This window comes from Narcine bancroftii, chromosome 12 (genome assembly GCF_036971445.1).
Source record: "Narcine bancroftii isolate sNarBan1 chromosome 12, sNarBan1.hap1, whole genome shotgun sequence".
Lineage (NCBI taxonomy): Eukaryota > Metazoa > Chordata > Chondrichthyes > Torpediniformes > Narcinidae > Narcine > Narcine bancroftii.
The window spans coordinates 58,015,226-58,037,724 of record NC_091480.1 but is presented as its reverse complement, the minus strand read 5'-3'; the positions used below and the strand labels follow the sequence as shown (position 1 = coordinate 58,037,724).

The 22,499-nt window shown below is 47.9% G+C and overlaps 1 protein-coding gene across 1 annotated transcript in view; it reads left to right on the top strand.

Annotated features, from left to right (window-relative positions):
* LOC138747156 (mitogen-activated protein kinase kinase kinase 12-like) overlaps positions 1 to 22,499 on the top strand; it is a 110,107-nt gene that overhangs the window by 17,786 nt on the left and 69,822 nt on the right. Inside the window, 4 exon segments of the mRNA XM_069906127.1 lie at positions 4,007 to 4,165; positions 5,762 to 5,920; positions 6,096 to 6,204; positions 6,389 to 6,498. Coding sequence (XP_069762228.1) covers positions 4,007 to 4,165; positions 5,762 to 5,920; positions 6,096 to 6,204; positions 6,389 to 6,498 — 537 coding nt within the window.

Genomic DNA, 22,499 nt, shown 5'->3' with positions numbered 1-22,499 from the left:
GATAAGGTTCTGCATGGAAGGTTAATAAGGAAGGTTCAGTTACTAGGAATTAGTTCCCAAAATAGAACTAATTGAGAAATTTTGTACCAGTTTAATTTCTAAATTTACCCAATGGGGATTTAGAGATAATTCTGAATAATTCAACCAATACCTTAAGTAACTAATATTAATTGCCCAATAATAAATTCTAAAGTTGGGTAATGCCAATCCTCCCTCCAGTTTAGATTTCTGTAAATATTTTTTTCCCAATCTAGGATTCTTGTTTTGCCAGATATATGAAGACAATTTAGAATCGACCTTATCAAAAAAAGATTTAGGAACAAAAATAGGTATAGCTTGGAATATATATAAAAATTTAGGTAAGATCATCATCTTAATAGCATTAATTCGGCCTATCATGGATAGGGATAATGGTGACCAATTGGTAAGTAAACTACCGATCAGGTCCAATAGAGGGAAAAAATTAGTCCTAAACAAATCTTTATGTTTTTTAGTAATCTTAATCCCTAAATATATAAAATAGTCTCTAGCTATTTTAAAAGGCAAACTATCATAAATAGGAACCCATCCATTAAAAGGGAATAATTCACTTTTATTTAAGTTCAGTTTATATCCCGAAAAATTACTAAATTGGGCTAATAAAGATAAAACTGCAGGAATAGAATTTTCAGGATTGGAAATATATAGCAATAAATCATCTGCATATAGTGATACTTTATGAATATCCCTGCAACGAATAATACCAGTAATATTGGGTGCTTCTCTGATAGCAATTGCCAAAGGTTCTAAAGCTAAGTTAAATAATAAAGGGCTAAGGGGGCACCCTTGCCTGGTGCCCCGAAATAATCGAAAATATGGCGATCTTTGGGTATTAGTAAAAACCGAGGCAACTGGGGAATTGATAATCCAATGGCTAAACATACACTACGTATATGGTTTCAATTCTGGAGATTTTTTGGCCTAAGTCATTTTATCTTGGAAACCCCTATTGTACTAAATTTCTTTTTTCATCCTTCTCTAATTGATCAAGCTTATTTACTCTGGAAAGTTAAAGGTATAACATGCTTTTCGGATTTATTCTTGGATAACTCTTTCATGTCATTTGAACAATTATCCATGAAATATGATTTACCTAGATCTCATTTCTTTCGATATTTGCAGATTAGGAGTTTCTTAGTTTCGACTTTACCCTCTTTTCCCAATCGGGAGACTACGACTGTTTTAGAGGATATACTATATTCAAAATTCCCTCCAAAAGGTGTGATATCTAAATTATATAATATAATTACAAAAATAAATTCTGGGACTTTTGGAAAGTTTAAAAATGATTGGGAAAGAGAATTTTCCAATGAATATTTCCAATATTTCCAATGAAAATTGGAATAAAATTCTGCGACTGGTAAACTCCTCTTCTCTATGTGCAAAACATTCACTGATACAGTTTAAAGTTGTTCATAGAGCTCATATGTCTAAAGATAAACTCCATCGCTTTTATTTTCATATCGATCCTATATGTGATAAATGTCAATTGGAAATAGTTTCCCTTACACATATGTTTTGGTCCTGTCCCTCTTTACAGAATTATTGGAAGGAAATTTTTTCCATTATATCTACCGTTTTGAATATTGATTTACAACCACATCCCATTACTGCAATTTTTGGATTACCTATGATAGATTTGACTTATTTATCTCTTCCTGCGGATCGTATGATTGCTTTTCTTACACTAATGGCTAGAAGATCTATACTATTGAATTGGAAAGAGGTTAATCCTCCCACTGTTTTCCAATGGTTTACCCAAACTATACTATGTTTAAATTTAGAGAAAATTAGAAACTCTGTCTATGAATCCCCTTCTAAGTTTGAGTTAACCTGGCGACCATTTATTCAATATTTTCATTTGTGGTGAGTTGATCTGGCTCTGTTTTCTTTTTATGGTTATGTATGATAATTGGGCTATTAGATGAGATCGGAGTGATCGGCGTGGTTTAGCTATATCGGTAGGTTTTTTTTTAAGTTTTTAATTCAGATTTGTTTTTTCTTCCTTTTTGGGGCTTTTTTCTCTCTTTTTTTAATATATTTTTATTAATTATATCTTTTTTTAGAGATAGTTCATACTCTAAACTGATCTAAAATTTTTTTTTATGATATATTTTTATTCTGCAATATTATTGTTTAATATCTCTGTATTAATTCATTATTTACTATGTATTTTTCATATCTCTTTGAACTGTATGTGTTTATAAATTATAATAATAATAAAAAGATTGGAAAAGAAAGTTACTAGGAATTAATAGAGAGATTGTGACATGGGTTCAGAGGTGGCTGGGAGATAGACAGCAGAGAGTCAGGTTGGAAGCCTATGACAAGCTGGGTGCCTCAGGAATTGGTGCTGGGTCCCTTGTTGTTTATCATTTATATTAATGATTTAAAGGAGGGTGTGGTTAATTGGGTAAGCAAATATGTGGATGATATGAAAATAGGGGGAGTGGTGGATAGAGAGGTAGATTTTCTTGGATTACAGAAGGATTTAGTTTGTTTGGAAGAGTGGGTTGAAAGATGGCAGATGGAATTCAATGTAGACAAGTGCGAGGTGTTGCATTTTGGTAAAAATAACCAAAATAGGACATATACAGTTAAGGGGAGGGCATTGAGGCACGCAAGGGACCTGGGGATTATGGTACAGAGTTCACTGAAGGTGGATTCCCATGTAGACAGGGTGGTTAAGAAGGCATATGGTATGCTGGTCCTCAAAAATCATAGTATAGAGTATTGGAGCTGGGAGGTGATGCTGCAGCTGTTTAAGGCATTGGTGAGGCCAGGCTTGGAGTACTGTGCTCAGTTCTGGTCTCCAAATTATAGAAAGGATATAGATAAGGTGGAGAGGGTGCAGAGAAGGTTTACAAGGATGTTGCCTGGCTTACAGCATCTGGATTAGAGGGAGAGGTTAAGGAGACTGGGACTTTATTAACTGGAACATAGACGACTGAGAGGGGACTTGATAGAGGTCTTTAAAATTATGAAAGGAATAGATAGACTATTCATAAACAGACTCTTTTCCCCTGAGGGCAGGGGAGGTTAGAACAAGAAGCCATGAGCTAAGGGTAAGGGGGCAACACTTTAGGAGAAATATTAGAGGTGTTTTTTTTAACTCAGCGAGTGGTGGCAGAATGGAATGATCTTCCAAATGAGATAATTGCATCAGGGTCCCTTCTGTCATTTTAATGAAGGTTGGATGTGTACATGGAGGTGAGGGGGGTCAGAGGGTTATTGGCAGTGAGTGGGAAGGGGGAATTAGTGGAGTTGTTCAAATGAACCGGTGCGGACTCGAAGGGCCGACATGGCCTGTTTCCTCACTGTAAATGGTTATATGGTTATATCCATCTGTGATCTCTTACCTATGCCCATTCACCTCCACTGCCCCTTCCTCCCTCCTCTCCTCCACCCCCTGCCCCTTCCTCCCCTCTCCTCCTTCTCCGCCCCTTCCCCCCTCCTCTCCTCCTTTCCCACCCTTTCCTCCCTCCTCCTTCCCCATCTTTTCCTCCCTCCCTCTCCTCCTCCCTCTGCCCCTTCCTCCTCATCCTCCCCTGCCCCTACCTCCCTCCTCCTCCTTCCCCGCTTCTTCCTCCTTCCTCTCCTCCTCCCACTGCCCCTTCCTCCTCTCCTCACCCCTGCCCCTTCCTCCCTTTTCTCCACCTCCCCTGCCCTTTTCTCCCCCTCTCCTCTCCATCCTCTGCCTCTTCCTCTCCTCCTCTCCCCTCTCCTGCTCCTTCCTCCCTGCTCTCATCCTCCCCCCACCTTCACATTCAAGCAGCTGCCTGCTTTAGGCTCACACCTTGTCAAAGGTCCCAGGCACGAAAGGTTTGTTACTCTCTCATTCCTGTTGACGATGCATGACCTGCTGAGTTTCTCCAGCACGTTTCTGCATTGCACTATAAGCACAGCGTCTGCAGACTTTCCTGTTTCACTGTTTCCATGGCTGACACTACCTTGTCCTCTCCTCCAGCATGCTGATCACCTCTGAAGACCTGGTGAAAATATCCGACTTTGGGACGTCGAAGGAACTAAGCGACAAGAGCACCAAGATGTCGTTTGCTGGGACAGTGGCCTGGATGGCCCCAGAGGTGATTCGCAATGAGCCTGTGTCGGAGAAGGTGGATATCTGGTGAGTGGAAGGGCCACACAAGGTTATGAATTCAACCGGATTGTCCCAGTCACTGGAGAAAAGGCATCTACCATTGGACCAGAGCATCAACTTCCGGACAAGATGGAAACTGTGCACGGTGCTCCCTGTGTGGTCTACCCCAGGGATATGGAGACAGGAACTGTGCACGGTGCTCCCAGTGTGGTCTGGCCCAGGGATATGGAGACAGGAACTGTGCACGGTGCTCCCAGTGTGGTCTGGCTCAGGGACACGGGGACATCAACTGTGTACGGTTCTCCTGGTGTGGTTTGACCCAGGGATACAAGGACGGGATCTGTGCACGGTGTTCCCGGTGTGGTCTGTCCCTGGGATACAGAGATGGGAACTGTGCACGATGGACCCAGTGCAGTCCGACCCAGTGACACGGAGACGGGAACTGTGCATGGTGCTCCCGGAGTTGTCTGGCCGAGGGACACAGAAACGGGACCTGTGCACGGTGCTCACAGTATGGTCTGTTCCAGGGATACAGAGACGGGAACTGTGCACTGTGCTCCCGCTGTGGTTTGACCCAGGGAAATGGAGACGGGAACTGTACATGGTGTTCCCGGTGTGGTCTGTGCCAGGGAGACGGAGACAGGAACTGTGTACGGTGGTCCCGGTGTGGTCTGTACCAGGAACACGGAGACAGGAACTCTGCATGCTGCTCCTGGTGTGATCTGACCCAGCGACACGGAGACGGGAACTGTGCACGGTGTTCCCCGTGTGGTCTGTCCCAGCGAGATGGAGATGGGAACTGTACACAAAGGTCCCGGTGGGGTCTGTACTAGGAACAAGGAGACGGGAACTGTGCAAGGTGCTCCCGATGTGTTCTGCCCCATGGACACGAAGACGGGAACTGTGCTCGGTGCTCCCAGTGTGGTCTGACTGAGAGACACGGAGACGGAAACTATGCAAGAGGCTCCCGGTGTGGTCTGTCCCAGGGACACAGTGACCCGGACTGTGCACAGTGGTCCCGGTGTTGTCTGACCCAGTGACATGGAGACAGGAACTGTATACGGTGGTCCCGGTGTGGTCTGTACCAGGAACAGGGAGTCAGAAACTGTGCATGGTGCTCCCGGTGTGGTCTGACCCAGCGACATGGAGACAGGAACTGTGCATGTTGCTCCCCGAGTGGTCTGACCCAGGGAAAGAGAGACGGGAACTGAGCAGAGAGCTCCCTGTGTGCTCTGTCCCAGGGACACGAAGACAGGAACTGTGCTGGGTGTTCCTGATGTGGTCTGACCCAGGGACACTGAGACGGAAACTATGCACGTGGCTCCCGGTGTGGTCTGACCCAGTGACACGGTGATGGGAACTGTGCACGGTGATCCCGGAGTTGTCTGGCCGAGGGACACAGAAAAGGGAACTGTTTACAGTGCTCCCAGTGTGGTCTGTTTCAAGAATACAGTGTCAGGAACTGTGCATGGTGTTCCTGGTGTGGTCTGATCCAGCGACACAGAGACGGGAGCTGTGCATGGTGCTCCCGGAGTTGTCTGACCCAGGGATATGGAGACAGGAGAGTGTGTTTGCTGGGATTGTATTTACACCATGTACGATCAGTGTGCTCGTTCTCCATAGGTCGTTTGGGGTTGTGCTGTGGGAGTTACTGACAGGTGAGATCCCGTACAAGGATGTGGATTCTTCTGCCATCATCTGGGGCGTTGGAAGCAACAGCCTCCACCTTCCCGTTCCAACAGGATGTCCTGATGGGTTCAAACTACTCCTCACACAGTGCTGGTAAGTCCTCCCCCTCACCCCCCATCCACCCATCCTCTCCGCTCCACCCATCCTCTCAGCTCCTCCCTCTCGCGACGCTCCCTCCTGAATGCCCCTCCATCACCACAGCTCCCCCCACCACCACCCCCCCCCCACCGTCTGTGTCCTGACCCTTGGTGTTCACCATTCTCTGCAGGAACGGGAAACCCCGGAACCGCCCCTCCTTCCGACAGATCCTCCTGCACCTGGACATCGCCTCAGCGGACGTGTTGGGGACCCCGCAGGAAACATACTTCCAGTCCCAGGTATGAGGGAGGGCCCGGTTCTCTCACCCCAGGGGTGGGCTGAAGGGCAGGAGTATGGGGGGTGGGGGGGTGGAGAGAATGAGTAGAAGGGGGAGTGGGAGGGATGGAGAGTTCTCCAAGTTTTCTCTCCCTCTCTAACCCATCACCTCACTCTTTCTCCACCCCTCATCCCCCACCCCCTCAGGTGGAATGGCGCCAGGAAGTGAAGAAGCATTTTGAGAAGATAAAGAGTGAAGGGACCTGCCTGCACCGCCTGGACGAGGAGTTGGTGCGGAGGAGGCGTGAGGAACTCCGGTGAGAGCCCGTGCTTGACGCACGGAGCAATTCGGTGAATGTGTTATACGCCACAGGGTCCCAAACACTAGTGTGGTTCAGCTGGGGTTCCCAGAACTGGAAACCCGGGAGCACTGCCCGGCGGTTCGACAGGCCAGGTGTCAGCCGGTTTCGGCGTGACCGGGAGTTGGTGTTAGTGGGTGTTGGTGTTACTGCGTGTTGATGGTACCGGGTGTCGGTGTGACTGGGCATTGGTGTTACCAGGTGTTGACAGTACTGGTTGTCGCAGTGACTGTGCGTTGTTGTTACCTGGTGTTGATGGTACCACGTGTCGGCATGACTGGGCATTGGAGTTAACAGGTGTGGACGGTACCTGGTGTCGGTGCGACTGGCCGTTGGTGTAATCAGGTGTTGATGGTACAGGGAGTCGGCGTGACTGGGAGTTGGCGTTACCGTGTGTTGATGGTACAGGGTGTCGGCTTGACTGGGTGTTGGTGTTACCGTGTGTTGATGGTACTGCGAGACAGCATGTCTGGGTGTTGGTTTTACCTGGTGTTGATGGTGCCGGGAATCGTTGTGACTGACTGTTGGTGTTACCGGGTGTTGAAGGTTATGATTGTCAGCGAGACTGCGTATTGGTGTTAGCAGCTGTTGGTTGTTGGTGTTACCAGGTGTTAATGGTACCGGGTATTTGCGTGACTGGTTGTTGGTGTTTCTAGGTGTTGATGGTACCTGGTGTCGGCATGAATGGCTGTTGGTGTTATTGGGTGTTGAAAGTTACGGTTGTTGCCGTGACTGCGTATTGGTGTTAGCAATTGTTGGTGTTACCAGGTGTTGATGGTACCGGGTGTCGGCGTGACTGGGTGTTGGTGTTGCCGTGTGTTGATGGTACCTTGTGTTGGTGTGACTGGGTGTTGATGGTACCGGGTGTCAGCCTGACAGGGTGTTGATGTTACCGGGTGCTGATGGTACCGGATGTCAGCATGACTGGGTGTTGGTGTTACCAGGTGTTGATTGTTACCAGATGTTGATGGTATCGGGAGTCGGTGTGACTAGGTGTTGGTGTTACTGGGTTTGATGGTACCAGGAGTTGGCGTGACTGGGTGTTGGTCTTACCGGGTGTTGATGGAATGAGGTGTCGGGGTGATTGGATGTTGGTGTTACCGGGTGTTGATGGTACCTTTTGTCGGTATGACTGGGTGTTGGTGTTACCGGGTGTTGATGGTACAGAGAGTCAACGTGACTTGGATTTGGCATCACCGGGTGTTGATGGTACCGGGAGTCGGCACGACTGCGTATTGGTGTTAGCAGCTGTTGATGGTAACGGTTGTCAGCGTGACTGGGTTTTTGTGTTGATGTTAATGGGTGTTGGCATGACAGTGTTTTGGTGTTACCCTGTATTGATGGTACTAGGTTTCGGCGTGACTGGGTGTTGGTCTTATTGTTTGTTGATGGTACCGTGTGTCGGCATGACTGGGTATTGGTATTACCATGTGTTGATGGTAACTGGAGATGGCGTTACTGGGTGGTGGTGTTACTGCGTGTTGATGTTAATGGTTGTTGGCGTGACTGGTTGTTGGAGTTACCAGGTGTTGATGGTACCGAGTGTCAGCCTGACAAGGTGTTGGTGTTACTGGGTGCTGATGGTACCAGGTGTCGGCCTGACACGTGTTGATGTTACTGGGTGTTGATGGAACCAGGTGTCGGGGTGACAGGGTGTTGGTGTTACCAGGTGTTGATGGTATCTGGTGTCGTTAAACTGGGTGTTGGTGTTACCGGGTGTTGATGGTACCCGGTGTCGATGTGACTGTGTTTTGGTGTTACCGGATGTCGATGGTACGGGGTTTGAGCATGAATTAGTGTTGGTGTTACCGGGTGTTGATGGTACAGAGAGTCGACGTGACTTGGAGTTGGTGTTACCGGGTGGTGATGGTACCGGGAGTCGGCATAACTGGATGTAGGTGTTACCGCGTGTTGATAGTACCAGGAGTCATCATTACTGGACGTTGGTGTTACCAGGTGTTGATGGTACCGGGAGTCGATGTGACTGGGTGTTGGTGTTACCGGATGTTGATGGTACCTTGTGTCGGTTTGACTGGGTGTTGGTCTTACCGGGTGTTGATGGATCCATGTATCGTTGTGATTGGGTGTTGGTGTTACAAGGTGTATTTTGTACCTTTTGACGGTGTGACTAGGTGTTGGTGTTACCGGGTGTTGATGATACAGAGAGCCGACATGACTTGGAGTTGATGTTACCGGGTGTTGATGGTAACGGAAGTCGGCGTGACTGGGTGTTGGTGTTACCGTGTGTTGATGGTACCAGGAGTCAGCATTACTGGGTGTTGGTTTTACCAGGTGTTGATGGTACCTGGAGACGGCGTGACAGGTTATTGGTGTTACCGGGTGTTGATGGTACGGAATATCAGCATGACTGGGTGTTGGTGTTACTGGGTGTTGATTGTTACCAGGTGTTGATTGTATCGGAAGTCCGTGTGACTAGGTGTTGGTGTTAATGTTTATTGATGGTACCGTGTGTCGTCATTACTGGGTGTTGGTATTACCACGTGTTGATGCTACCAGGAGTCGTCATGAATGGGCATTGTTGTTACCGGGTGTTTATGGTACCGGGAGTTGGCGTGACTGGGCGTTGGTGTTACCGTGTGTTAATGGTACTGGGTGTTGATGGTACCAGGTGTCAGCTTGGTGTTGGTGTTAATGTTTCTTGATGGTACCATGTGTCGGCATTACTGGGTGTTGGTATTACCACGTGTTTATGGTACCTGCAGATGGAATTACTGGGTGTTGGTGTTACCAGGTGTTGATAATACCGGGTGTCGGCGTGATTGGTTGTTGGTGTTACCAGGTGTCGGCCTGACAGGGTGTTGGTGTTATTGGGTGTTGATGGAACCAGGTGTCGGGTTGACAGGGTGTTGGTGTTACCGAGTGTTGATGGTACCGGGAGTTGGTGTGACTGTGTGTTGGTGTTACCGCGTGTTGATGGTAACAGGAGTCAGCATTACTGGGCGTTGGTGTTAGCGGGTGTTGATGTTACCGGTTGTTGGCCTGAATGGTTGTTGATGTTATTGGGTGTTGATGGTACCGGGTGTCATCCTGACAGGGTGTTGGATTGACTGGCTGTAGGTGTGACCGCGTGTTGATGGTACCAGTAGTCAGCATTGCTGGGTGTTGGTGTTACAGGGTATTGATGGTACCGGGAGTCAATGTGACTTCGTGTTGGTGTTACTGGGTGTTGATGGTACCAGGTGTCAGTGTGATTGGGTGTTGGTGTTACCAGGTGTTGGTGATACCTTTTGTCAGTGTGACCGGGTGTTGGTGTTACCGGGTGTTGATTGTTACCAGTTGTTGATGGTATTGGGCGTCGGTGTGACTAGGTGTTGGTGTTACTGGGTCTTGATGGTACCAGGAGTTGGCATGACTGGGCATTGTTGTTACCAGGTGTTTATGGTACCAGGAGAAGGTGTGATTGGGTGTTGGTGTTACCGGGATCTGATGGTATCTTGTGTCGGTGTGACTGGGTATTGCTGTTACCAGGTGTTGAGGGTACCGGGTGTCATACTGACAGGGTGTTGGTGTTACTGGGTGTTGATGGTACCAGATGTCGGCAAAATTGTGTGTTGGCATTACAGGGTGTTAATGGTACCTGGAGTTGGATTGACTGGCTGTAGGTGTGACCGCGTGTTGATGGTACCAGGAGTCAGCATTGCTGGGTGTTGGTGTTACCGTGTATTGATGGTACCGGGAGTCGGTGTGACTTGGTGTTGGTGTTACAGGGTGTTGATGGAACCAGGTGTCGCTGGGATTGGGTGTTGGTGTTACCAAGAGTTGATGGTAACTTTTGTCGGTGTGACTGTGTGTTGGTGTTACCGGATGTTGATGGTACAGAGAGTCGACGTGACTTGGATTTGGGATTACCTGGTGTTGATGGTACTGGGAGTTGGCGTGACTTGGTGTTGGTGTTACCGGGTGTTGATGGTACCAGGTGTAAGTGTGATTGGATGTTGGTGTTACCAGGTGTTGATTATACCTTTTTTCGGTGTGACTCGGTGTTGATTGTTACCAGTTGTTGATGGTATCAGGAGTCAGTGTGACTGCGGTTTGGTATTATCGGGTGTTGAAGGTTACGATTGTCGGCGTGACTGGGTGTTGGTGTTACCGGGTGATGGTACATGGTGTTGGCATGACTGGGTGTTGGTGTTACCGGGTGTTGATGGTACATGGTGTTGGCATGACTGGGTGTTGGTGTCTCTGGGTGTTGATGCTACTGGGTTTCGGCATGACTGGGTGTTGTTGTTACTGGATGTTCATGGTACCGGGAGTCGGCGTGACTGAGTGTTGTTGTTACAGGGTGTTGATGATACCAGATGTCGTCAAAACTGTGTGTTGGTGTTTCAGGGTGTTGGTGGTACAGGGAGTCGACGTGACTTGGAGTTGGCGTCACCGGGTGTTAATGGTACCAGGAGTTGGATTGACTGGCTGTAGGTGTGACCGCGTGTTGATGGTACCAGTATTCAGCATTGCTGTGTGTTGGTGTTACCGGGTATTGATGGTCCCTGGTGCCGGCGTAACTTGATGTTGGTGTTACCGGGTGTTGATGGAACCAGGTGTCGGTGGAATTGGGTGTTGGTGTTACCAGGTGTTAATGGTATCTTTTGTCAGTGTGACTGGGAGTTGGTGTCACCGAGTGTTGATGGTACAGAGAGTCGACGTGACTTGGAGTTGGTGTTACCGGGTGTTGATGGTACTGGGAGTCGGCGTAACTGGGTGTTGGTCTTACCGCGTGTTGAAGGTACCAGGAGTCAGCATTACTGAGCGTTGGTGTTAGAGGGTGTTGATGGTACCGGGAGGCGATGTGACTGGGTGTGGGTGTTACTAGGTGTTGATTGTACTGGGTGCCTGCGTGATTGGGGGTTTTTGTGTTGATGTTAACGGGTGTCGGCATGACAGTGTTTTTGTGTTACCCAGTGTTGATGGTACTGGGTTTCTGTGTGACTGGCTGTTGGTGTTAATGTTTATTGACGGTACCGTGTGTCGGCATGACTGGGTGTTGGTATTACCACGTGTTGATGGTATCTGGAGATGGCGTGACTGGTTGTTGGTGTTACCAGGTGTCGATGGAACGGGGTTTCAGCATGACTGGGTGTTGGTGTTACCGGGTGTTGATGATACTGCGAGTCGGCGTGACTGGGTGTTGTTGTTACCGCCTGTTGATGGTACCAGGAGTCACCATTACTGGGTGTTGGTGTTACCGGGTATTGATAGTACCGGGAGTCGGCGTGATTGGGTGTTGGTTTTCCCTGCTGTTGATTGTACTGGGTGTCTGCATGACTGCGGTTTGGTATTATCGGGTGTTGAAGGTTACGATTGTCGGCGTGACTGGGTGTTGGTGTTACCGGGTGATGATGGTACATGGTGTTGGCATGACTGGGTGTTGGTGTTACCGGGTGTTGATGGTACATGGTGTTGGCATGACTGGGTGTTGGTGTCTCTGGGTGTTGATGCTACTGGGTTTCGGCGTGACTGGGTGTTGTTTTTACTGGATGTTCATGGTACCGGGAGTCGGCGTGATTGGGTGTTGGTTTTCCCCTATGTTGATTGTACTGGGTGTCTGCATGACTGCGGTTTGGTATTATTGGGTGTTGAAGGTTACAATTGTCGGTGTGACTGGGTGTTTGTGTTACCGGGTGTTGATGGTACATGGTGTTGGCATGACTGGGTGTTGGTGTTACCGGGTGTTGATGCTGCTGGGTTTTGGCGTGACTGGGTGTTCATGGTACCGGGAGTCGGCGTGACTGAGTGTTGTTGTTACAGGGTGAATGGTTGGTGGTGTTACTGGGTGTTGATGGTACCGGGTGTCAGTGCAACTGATTGTTGGTGTTACCGGGTGTCGATGGTACTGGGAGTCTGCATGACTGTGTGTTGGTGTTACAGGGTGTTGATGATACAGGTATTCGCCATGACTTGGAGTTGGAGTTACCGGTTGTTAATGGTACCAGGAGTTGGATTGACTCACTGTAGGTGTGACCACATGTTGATGGTACCAGTAGTAAGCATTGCTGGGTGTTGGTGTTACCGGGTATTGATGGTACCTGATGTCGGCGTGACTTGATGTTGGTGTTACCAGGTGTTGATGGAACCAGGTGTCGGTGGGATTGGGTGTTGGTGTTACCAGGTGTTAATGGTACCTTTTGTCAGTGTGACTGGGAGTTGGTGTCACCGGGTGTTGATGGTACTGGGAGTCGGCGTAACTGGGTGTTGGTCTTACCGCATGTTGAAGGTACCAGGAGTCAGCATTACTGAGCGTTGGTGTTAGCGGGTGTTGATGGTACCAGGAGGCGATGTGACTGGGTGTGGGTGTTACTGGGTGTTGATTGTACTGGGTGTCTGCATGATTGGGGGTTTTTGTGTTGATGTTAGTGGGTGTCGGCATGACAGTGTTTTTGTGTTACCCTGTGTTGATGGTACTGGGTTTCTGTGTGACTGGCTGTTGGTGTTAATGTTTATTGATGGTACCATGTGTCGGCATGACTGGGTGTTGGTATTACCAAGTTTTGATGGTATGTGGAGATGGCGTGACTGGTTGTTGGTGTTACCGGGTGTCGATGGTACGGGGTTTCAGCGTGACTGGGTGTTGGTGTTACCGTGTATTGATGGTACCGGGAGTCGGTGTGACTTGGTGTTGGTGTTACAGGGTGTTGATGGAACCAGGTGTCGCTGGGATTGGGTGTTGGTGTTACCAAGAGTTGATGGTAACTTTTGTCGGTGTGACTGTGTGTTGGTGTTACCGGATGTTGATGGTACAGAGAGTCGACGTGACTTGGATTTGGGATTACCTGGTGTTGATGGTACTGGGAGTTGGCGTGACTTGGTGTTGGTGTTACCGGGTGTTGATGCTACCAGGTGTAAGTGTGATTGGATGTTGGTGTTACCAGGTGTTGATTATACCTTTTTTCGGTGTGACTCGGTGTTGATTGTTACCAGTTGTTGATGGTATCGGGAGTCAGTGTGACTGCGGTTTGGTATTATCGGGTGTTGAAGGTTACGATTGTCGGCGTGACTGGGTGTTGGTTTTACCGGGTGATGGTACATGGTGTTGGCATGACTGGGTGTTGGTGTTACCGGGTGTTGATGGTACATGGTGTTGGCATGACTGGGTGTTGGTGTTACCGGGTGTTGATGGTACATGGTGTTGGCATGACTGGGTGTTGGTGTCTCTGGGTGTTGATGCTACTGGGTTTCGGCATGACTGGGTGTTGTTGTTACTGGATGTTCATGGTACCGGGAGTCGGCGTGACTGAGTGTTGTTGTTACAGGGTGTTGATGATACCAGATGTCGTCAAAACTGTGTGTTGGTGTTTCAGGGTGTTGGTGGTACAGGGAGTCGACGTGACTTGGAGTTGGCGTCACCGGGTGTTAATGGTACCAGGAGTTGGATTGACTGGCTGTAAGTGTGACCGCGTGTTGATGGTACCAGTATTCAACATTGCTGTGTGTTGGTGTTACCGGGTATTGATGGTCCCTGGTGTCGGCGTAACTTGATGTTGGTGTTACCGGGTGTTGATGGAACCAGGTGTCGGTGGAATTGGGTGTTGGTGTTACCAGGTGTTAATGGTATCTTTTGTCAGTGTGACTGGGAGTTGGTGTCACCGAGTGTTGATGGTACAGAGAGTCGACGTGACTTGGAGTTGGTGTTACCGGGTGTCGATGGTACGGGGTTTCAGCGTGACTGGGTGTTGGTGTTACTGTGTATTGATGGTACCGGGAGTCGGTGTGACTTGGTGTTGGTGTTACAGGGTGTTGATGGAACCAGGTGTCGCTGGGATTGGGTGTTGGTGTTACCAAGAGTTGATGGTAACTTTTGTCGGTGTGACTGTGTGTTGGTGTTACCGGATGTTGATGGTACAGAGAGTCGACGTGACTTGGATTTGGGATTACCTGGTGTTGATGGTACTGGGAGTTGGCGTGACTTGGTGTTGGTGTTACCGGGTGTTGATGGTACCAGGTGTAAGTGTGATTGTATGTTGGTGTTACCAGGTGTTGATTATACCTTTTTTCGGTGTGACTCGGTGTTGATTGTTACCAGTTGTTGATGGTATCGGGAGTCAGTGTGACTGCGGTTTGGTATTATCGGGTGTTGAAGGTTACGATTGTCAGCGTGACTGGGTGTTGGTTTTACCGGGTGATGGTACATGGTGTTGGCATGACTGGGTGTTGGTGTTACCGGGTGTTGATGGTACATGGTGTTGGCATGACTGGGTGTTGGTGTTACCGGGTGTTGATGGTACATGGTGTTGGCATGACTGGGTGTTGGTGTCTCTGGGTGTTGATGCTACTGGGTTTCGGCATGACTGGGTGTTGTTGTTACTGGATGTTCATGGTACCGGGAGTCGGCGTGACTGAGTGTTGTTGTTACTGGGTGTTGATGATACCAGATGTCGTCAAAACTGTGTGTTGGTGTTTCAGGGTGTTGGTGGTACAGGGAGTCGACGTGACTTGGAGTTGGCGTCACCGGGTGTTAATGGTACCAGGAGTTGGATTGACTGGTTGTAGGTGTGACCGCGTGTTGATGGTACCAGTATTCAGCATTGCTGTGTGTTGGTGTTACCGGGTATTGATGGTCCCTGGTGTCGGCGTAACTTGATGTTGGTGTTACCGGGTGTTGATGGAACCAGGTGTCGGTGGAATTGGGTGTTGGTGTTACCAGGTGTTAATGGTATCTTTTGTCAGTGTGACTGGGAGTTGGTGTCACCGAGTGTTGATGGTACAGAGAGTCGACGTGACTTGGAGTTGGTGTTACCGGGTGTTGATGGTACTGGGAGTCGGCGTAACTGGGTGTTGGTCTTACCGCGTGTTGAAGGTACCAGGAGTCAGCATTACTGAGCGTTGGTGTTAGAGGGTGTTGATGGTACCGCGATGCGATGTGACTGGGTGTGGGTGTTACTAGGTGTTGATTGTACTGGGTGCCTGCGTGATTGGGGGTTTTTGTGTTGATGTTAACGGGTGTCGGCATGACAGTGTTTTTGTGTTACCCAGTGTTGATGGTACTGGGTTTCTGTGTGACTGGCTGTTGGTGTTAATGTTTATTGACGGTACCGTGTGTCGGCATGACTGGGTGTTGGTATTACCACGTGTTGATGGTATCTGGAGATGGCGTGACTGGTTGTTGGTGTTACCAGGTGTCGATGGTACGGGGTTTCAGCATGACTGGGTGTTGGTGTTACCGGGTGTTGATGATACTGCGAGTCGGCGTGACTGGGTGTTGTTGTTACCGCCTGTTGATGGTACCAGGAGTCACCATTACTGGGTGTTGGTGTTACCGGGTATTGATAGTACCGGGAGTCGGCGTGATTGGGTGTTGGTTTTCCCTGCTGTTGATTGTACTGGGTGTCTGCATGACTGCGGTTTGGTATTATCGGGTGTTGAAGGTTACGATTGTCGGCGTGACTGGGTGTTGGTGTTACCGGGTGATGATGGTACATGGTGTTGGCATGACTGGGTGTTGGTGTTACCGGGTGTTGATGGTACATGGTGTTGGCATGACTGGGTGTTGGTGTCTCTGGGTGTTGATGCTACTGGGTTTCGGCGTGACTGGGTGTTGTTTTTACTGGATGTTCATGGTACCGGGAGTCGGCGTGATTGGGTGTTGGTTTTCCCCTATGTTGATTGTACTGGGTGTCTGCATGACTGCGGTTTGGTATTATTGGGTGTTGAAGGTTACAATTGTCGGTGTGACTGGGTGTTTGTGTTACCGGGTGTTGATGGTACATGGTGTTGGCATGACTGGGTGTTGGTGTTACCGGGTGTTGATGCTGCTGGGTTTTGGCGTGACTGGGTGTTCATGGTACCGGGAGTCGGCGTGACTGAGTGTTGTTGTTACAGGGTGAATGGATGGTGGTGTTACTGGGTGTTGATGGTACTGGGAGTCTGCATGACTGTGTGTTGGTGTTACAGGGTGTTGATGATACAGGTATTCGCCATGACTTGGAGTTGGAGTTACCGGTTGTTAATGGTACCATGAGTTGGATTGACTCACTGTAGGTGTGACCACATGTTGATGGTACCAGTAGTAAGCATTGCTGGGTGTTGGTGTTACCGGGTATTGACGGTACCTGATGTCGGCGTGACTTGATGTTGGTGTTACCAGGTGTTGATGGAACCAGGTGTCGGTGGGATTGGGTGTTGGTGTTACCAGGTGTTAATGGTACCTTTTGTCAGTGTGACTGGGAGTTGGTGTCACCGGGTGTTGATGGTACTGGGAGTCGGCGTAACTGGGTGTTGGTCTTACCGCATGTTGAAGGTACCAGGAGTCAGCATTACTGAGCGTTGGTGTTAGCGGGTGTTGATGGTACCAGGAGGCGATGTGACTGGGTGTGGGTGTTACTGGGTGTTGATTGTACTGGGTGTCTGCATGATTGGGGGTTTTTGTGTTGATGTTAATGGGTGTCGGCATGACAGTGTTTTTGTGTTACCCTGTGTTGATGGTACTGGGTTTCTGTGTGACTGGCTGTTGGTGTTAATGTTTATTGATGGTACCATGTGTCGGCATGACTGGGTGTTGGTATTACCAAGTTTTGATGGTATGTGGAGATGGCGTGACTGGTTGTTGGTGTTACCAGGTGTCGATGGTACGGGGTTTCAGCGTGACTGGGTGTTGGTGTTACCGGGTGTTGATGATACTGCGAGTTGGCGTGACTGGGTGTTGTTGTTACTGCCTGTTGATGGTACCAGGAGTCAGCATTACTGGGTGTTGGTGTTACTGGGTATTGATAGTACCGGGAGTCGGCGTGATTGGGTGTTGGTTTTCCCAGGTGTTAATTGTACTGGGTGTCTGCATGACTGCGGTTTGGTATTATCGGGTGTCGAAGGTTACAATTATCAGCATGATTGGGTGTTGGTGTTACCGGGTGTTGATGGTTCATGGTGTTGGCATGACTGGGTGTTTGTGTCTCTGGGTGTTGATGCTACTGGGTTTCGGCGTCACTGGGTGTTGTTGTTACTGGATGTTCATGGTACCGGGAGTCGGCGTGACTGAGTGTTGCTGTTACAGGGTGTCGATGATACCAGATGTCGACAAAACTTTGTGTTGGTGTTTCAGGGTGTTGATGGTACAGGGAGTCGAAGTGACTTGGAGTTGGCGTTACCAGGTGTTGATGATACTGCGAGTTGGCGTGACTGGGTGTTGTTGTTACTGCCTGTTGATGGTACCAGGAGTCAGCATTACTGGGTGTTGGTGTTACCGGGTATTGATAGTACCGGGAGTCGGCGTGATTGGGTGTTGGTTTTCCCAGGTGTTAATAGTACTGGGTGTCTGCATGACTGCGGTTTGGTATTATCGGGTGTCGAAGGTTACAATTGTCAGCATGATTGGGTGTTGGTGTTACCGGGTGTTGATGGTACATGGTGTTCGCATGACTGGGTGTTTGTGTCTCTGGGTGTTGATGCTACTGGGTTTCGGCGTCACTGGGTGTTGTTGTTACTGGATGTTCATGGTACCGGGAGTCGGCGTGACTGAGTGTTGTTGTTACAGGGTGTCGATGATACCAGATATCGGCAAAACTGTGTGTTGGCGTTACCAGGTGTTAATGGTACCAGGAGTTGGATTGACTGGCTGTAGGTGTGACCGCGTGTTGATGGTACCAGGAGTCAGCATTGCTGGATGTTGGTGTTACCGGGTATTGATGGTACTTGGAGTCAGCGTTTCTTGGTGTTGGTGTTAATGGGTGTTGATGATACCTTTTGTCGGTGTGACTGGGTGTTGATTGTTACCAGTTGTTGATGGTATCTTGCGTCGGTGTACTGATTGTTGGTGTTACCGGGTATTGATGGTACCAGGTGTCGGGTTGAGAGGGTGTTGGTGTTACCGGGTGTTAATGGTACCTTTTGTCAGTGTGAGTGGGAGTTGGTGTTACCGGGTATTGATAGTACTTGGAGTCAGCGTGACTTGGTGTTGGTGTTAATGGGTGTTGATGATACCTTTTGTCGGTGTGACTGGGTGTTGATTGTTACCAGTTGTTGATGGTATCTTGCGTCGGTGTGACTGATTGTTGGTGTTACCGGGTATTGATGGTACCAGGTGTCGGGTTGAGAGGGTGTTGGTGTTACCGGGTGTTAATGGTACCTTTTGTCAGTGTGAGTGGGAGTTGGTGTTACCGGGTGTTGATGGTACTCGGAGTCGGCGTAACTGGGTGTTGGTCTTACCGCGTGTTGAAGGTACCAGGAGTCAGCATTACTGAGCGTTGGTGTTAGCGAGTGTTGATGGTACCGGGAGTCGATGTGATTGGGTGTTGGTGTTACTGGGTGTTGATTGTTGTTGGTGTCTGCGTGATTGGGGGTTTTTGTGTTGATGTTAACGTGTGTCGGCATGACAGTGTTTTTGTGTGACCCGGTGTTGATGGTACTGGTTTTCTGTGTGACTGGCGTTGGTGTGACTGATTGTTGATGTTACCGGGTGTTGATGGTACCTTTTGTCGGTGTGACTGGGTGTTGATTGTTACCAGTTGTTGATGGTATCGGGCGTCGGTGTGACTGATTGTTGGTGTTACCGGCTGTTGATAGTACAAGGCGTCGGGTTGACAGGGTGTTGGTGTTACCGGGTGTTGATGGTACCTTGTATAGTGAAACTGGTTGTTGGTGTTACTGGGTGTTGATGGTTCCCGGTGTCGATGTGACTGGGTGTTGGTGTTACCGGGTTTTGATGGAACCAGCTGTCGGAGTGATTGGGTGTTGGTGTTACCAGGTGTCGGGGTGATTGGGTGTTGGTGTTACCGGGTGTTGATGGGACAGAGAGTCAACGTGACTTGGAGTTCCGGTTACCAGGTGTTGATGGTATCGGGCGTCGGTGTGACTGTGTGTTGGTGTTACCGCATGTTGATGGTAACAGGGGTCAGCATTGCTGGGCATTGGTGTTACCGGGTGTTGATGTTGCCGGGAGTGGGTGTGATTTGGTGTTGGTGTTACTGGGAGTTGATTGCTACCAGGTGTTGATGGTAGTGGTTGTCGGCATGAATGGTTGTTGGTGTTACTGGGTGTTGATGGTACCGGATGTTGGCATGACTGGGTGTTGCTGTTACCGGGAGTTGATTGCTACCAGGTGTTGATGGTATCGGGAGTCAGTGTGACTAGGTGTTGGTGTTAATGGGTCTTGATGGTGCCAACAGTAGGCATGACTGGGGGTTGTTGTTAGCGGGTGTTCATGGTACCGGGAGTCGGCTTGACTGAGTGTTGTTGTTACAGGGTGTTGGTTTTACAGCGTGTTGATGGTACCAGGAGTCACCATTACTGGGTGATGGTCTTACAGAGTGTTGATGGTCATGGGGGTCGGCATGACTGGGTGTTGGTGTTACCGCGTGTTGATTGTTACCGCCTGTTGATGGTATCGGGCGTCAGTGTGACCAGGTGTTGGTGTTACTGGGTCTTGATGGTACCAGGAGTCAGCATGACTGGGCGTTGGTGTTACCGGGTGTTCATGGTACCGGGAGTTGGCATGACTGGGTGTTGTTGTTACAGGGTGTTGATGATACCAGATGTGGGCCTGACTGTACGTTGGTGTTTCAGGGTGTTGATGGTACAGGGATTCGCCATGACTTGAGGTTGGCGTTACCGGTTGTTAATGGTATCAGGAGCTGGAGTGACAGCGTGTTGATGGTACCAGGAGTAAGCATTGCTGGGTGTTGGTGTTACCGGGTATCGATGGTAACGGGAGTCTGCGTGACTTGGTGTTGGTGTTACCGGGTGTTGATGGAACCAGGTGTCGGGGTGATTGGGTGTTGGTGTTACCAGGTGTTGATGAAAAGTTTTGTCGGTGTGACTGACTGTTGGTGTTACCGCATGTTGATGGTATCGGGCGTCGATGTGACTGATTGTTGGTGTTACCAGGTGTCGATGGTACGAGCATGACTGGGTGTTGGTCTTACCGCGTTTTGATGGAACTAGCTGTTGGGGTGAGTGGTTGTTGGTGTTACCAGGTGTCGGGGTGATTGTGTGTTGGTGTTACCACGTGTTGATGGTAAATTTTGTCAGTGTGATTGGGTGTTGGTGTTACCGGGTGTTGATGGGACAGAGAGTCAATGTGACTTGGAGTTCCGGTTACCAGGTGTTGATGGTTTTACCAGGTTTTGATGATAAATTTTGTCGGTGTGACTGGCTGTTGGTTTTAACGGGAGTTGATGGTGCCGGGTTTCTGCCTGACTGGGTGTTAATCTTAATGTTTGTTCATGATACCTTTTGTTGGTGTGACTGGATGTTGGTGTTACTGGGTGTTGATGGTACTGGGAGTTGGCATGACTGGGTGTTGGTTTTACCATGTGTTCATGGTACCAGGAGTCAGCATTACTGGGTGATGGTCTTACTGAGTGTTGATTGTACCGGGAATAGGCGTTACTGGGTGTTAGTATTACTGTGTGTTGATGGTAACGGGTGTCGGTGTGACTGGGCGTTGGTGTTACCAGGTGTTGACAGTACTGGTTGTCGCAGTGACTGTGCGTTGTTGTTACCTGGTGTTTTTTTTGTTTTTTTTTTAAATTTTTTATTTTTCACACCATAAATCACAATAGCCATGATATACACTTTTTCTTTTCCACACATTTACAGTGACTTTTTCTCCCCCCCCCCTCCCTCCTCCCAAGCCACCCCCCCACCCCCCCCCCCTCATCCATTTTAGGTATACAATCTAGGTTGCATTAATTCAGTCAGACAATGTTGTCATTCAACAAAAATACACCAGAAATTCTACTGAGTCCATTCTTTTCTTTTCTTCTCCTTCCATCAACTTAGGTAATGTTTGTTCCCGGTAGGTTTTCGCTATTGTATTTAATGTAAGGCTCCCATACTTGTTCGAATATTTCAATATTATTTCTTAAACTATATGTTATGTTTTCTAATGGAATACATTTATTCATTTCTATATACCATTGTTGTATTTTCAAATTATCTTCCAATTTCCAGGTTGACATAATACATTTTTTTGCTACGGCTTGGGCTATCTTGACAAATCTTTTTTGTGCATCTTCCAAGTCAATTCCAAATTCTTTATTTTTTATGTTACTTAGGAGAAAGATCTCTGGATTCTTTGGTATATTGTTTTCTGTTATTTTATTTAATATCTGATTGAGATCATCCCAAAATTTTTCTACTCTCTCACATGTCCAGATTGCATGAATTGTTGTTCCCCTTTCTTTTTTACATCGAAAACATCTATCAGATACTGTTGGGTCCCATTTATTTAACTTTTGCGGTGTAATGTATAGTCTGTGTAACCAATTATATTGTATCATACGCAGCCTCGTATTTATTGTATTTCTCATCGTTCCAGAACATAATTTCTCCCATGTTTCCTTTTTTATCTTTATATTTAAATCTTGTTCCCATTTTTGTTTAGTTTTACCATTTGTTTCCTCATTCTCCTTTTCTTGCAGTTTGATATACATATTTGTTATAAATCTTTTGATTAACATTGTATCTGTAATCACATATTCAAGGTTACTTCCCTCTGGTAAACTCAAATTGCTTTCTAATTTATCTTTCAAGTAGGATCTCAGTTGGTAATATGCCAGCGCTGTATCTCCAGTTATATTGTACTTATCTCTCATTTGTTCAAAGGATAAGAATCTACTTCCTGAAAAACAATTTTCTATTCTTTTAATCCCTTTTTTTTCCCATTTTCTAAAGGAAAGGTTGTCTATTGTAAAAGGGAGTAGCTTATTTTGCGTCAATATTAGTTTTGGTATTTGATAATTTATTTTATTTCTTTCTACATGAATCTTCTTCCATATATTGAGGAGATGGTGTAATACTGGAGAAGTTCTATGTTGTACCAATTTTTCGTCCCATTTATATAATATGTGTTCAGGTATCTTTTCCCCTATTTTATCTAATTCTAGTCTCGTCCAGTCTGGTTTTTCCCTTGTTTGATAAAAATCTGATAGGTACCTTAATTGTGCGGCTCTATAATAATTTTTAAAGTTTGGCAATTGTAAGCCTCCTTGTTTATACCATTCTGTTAATTT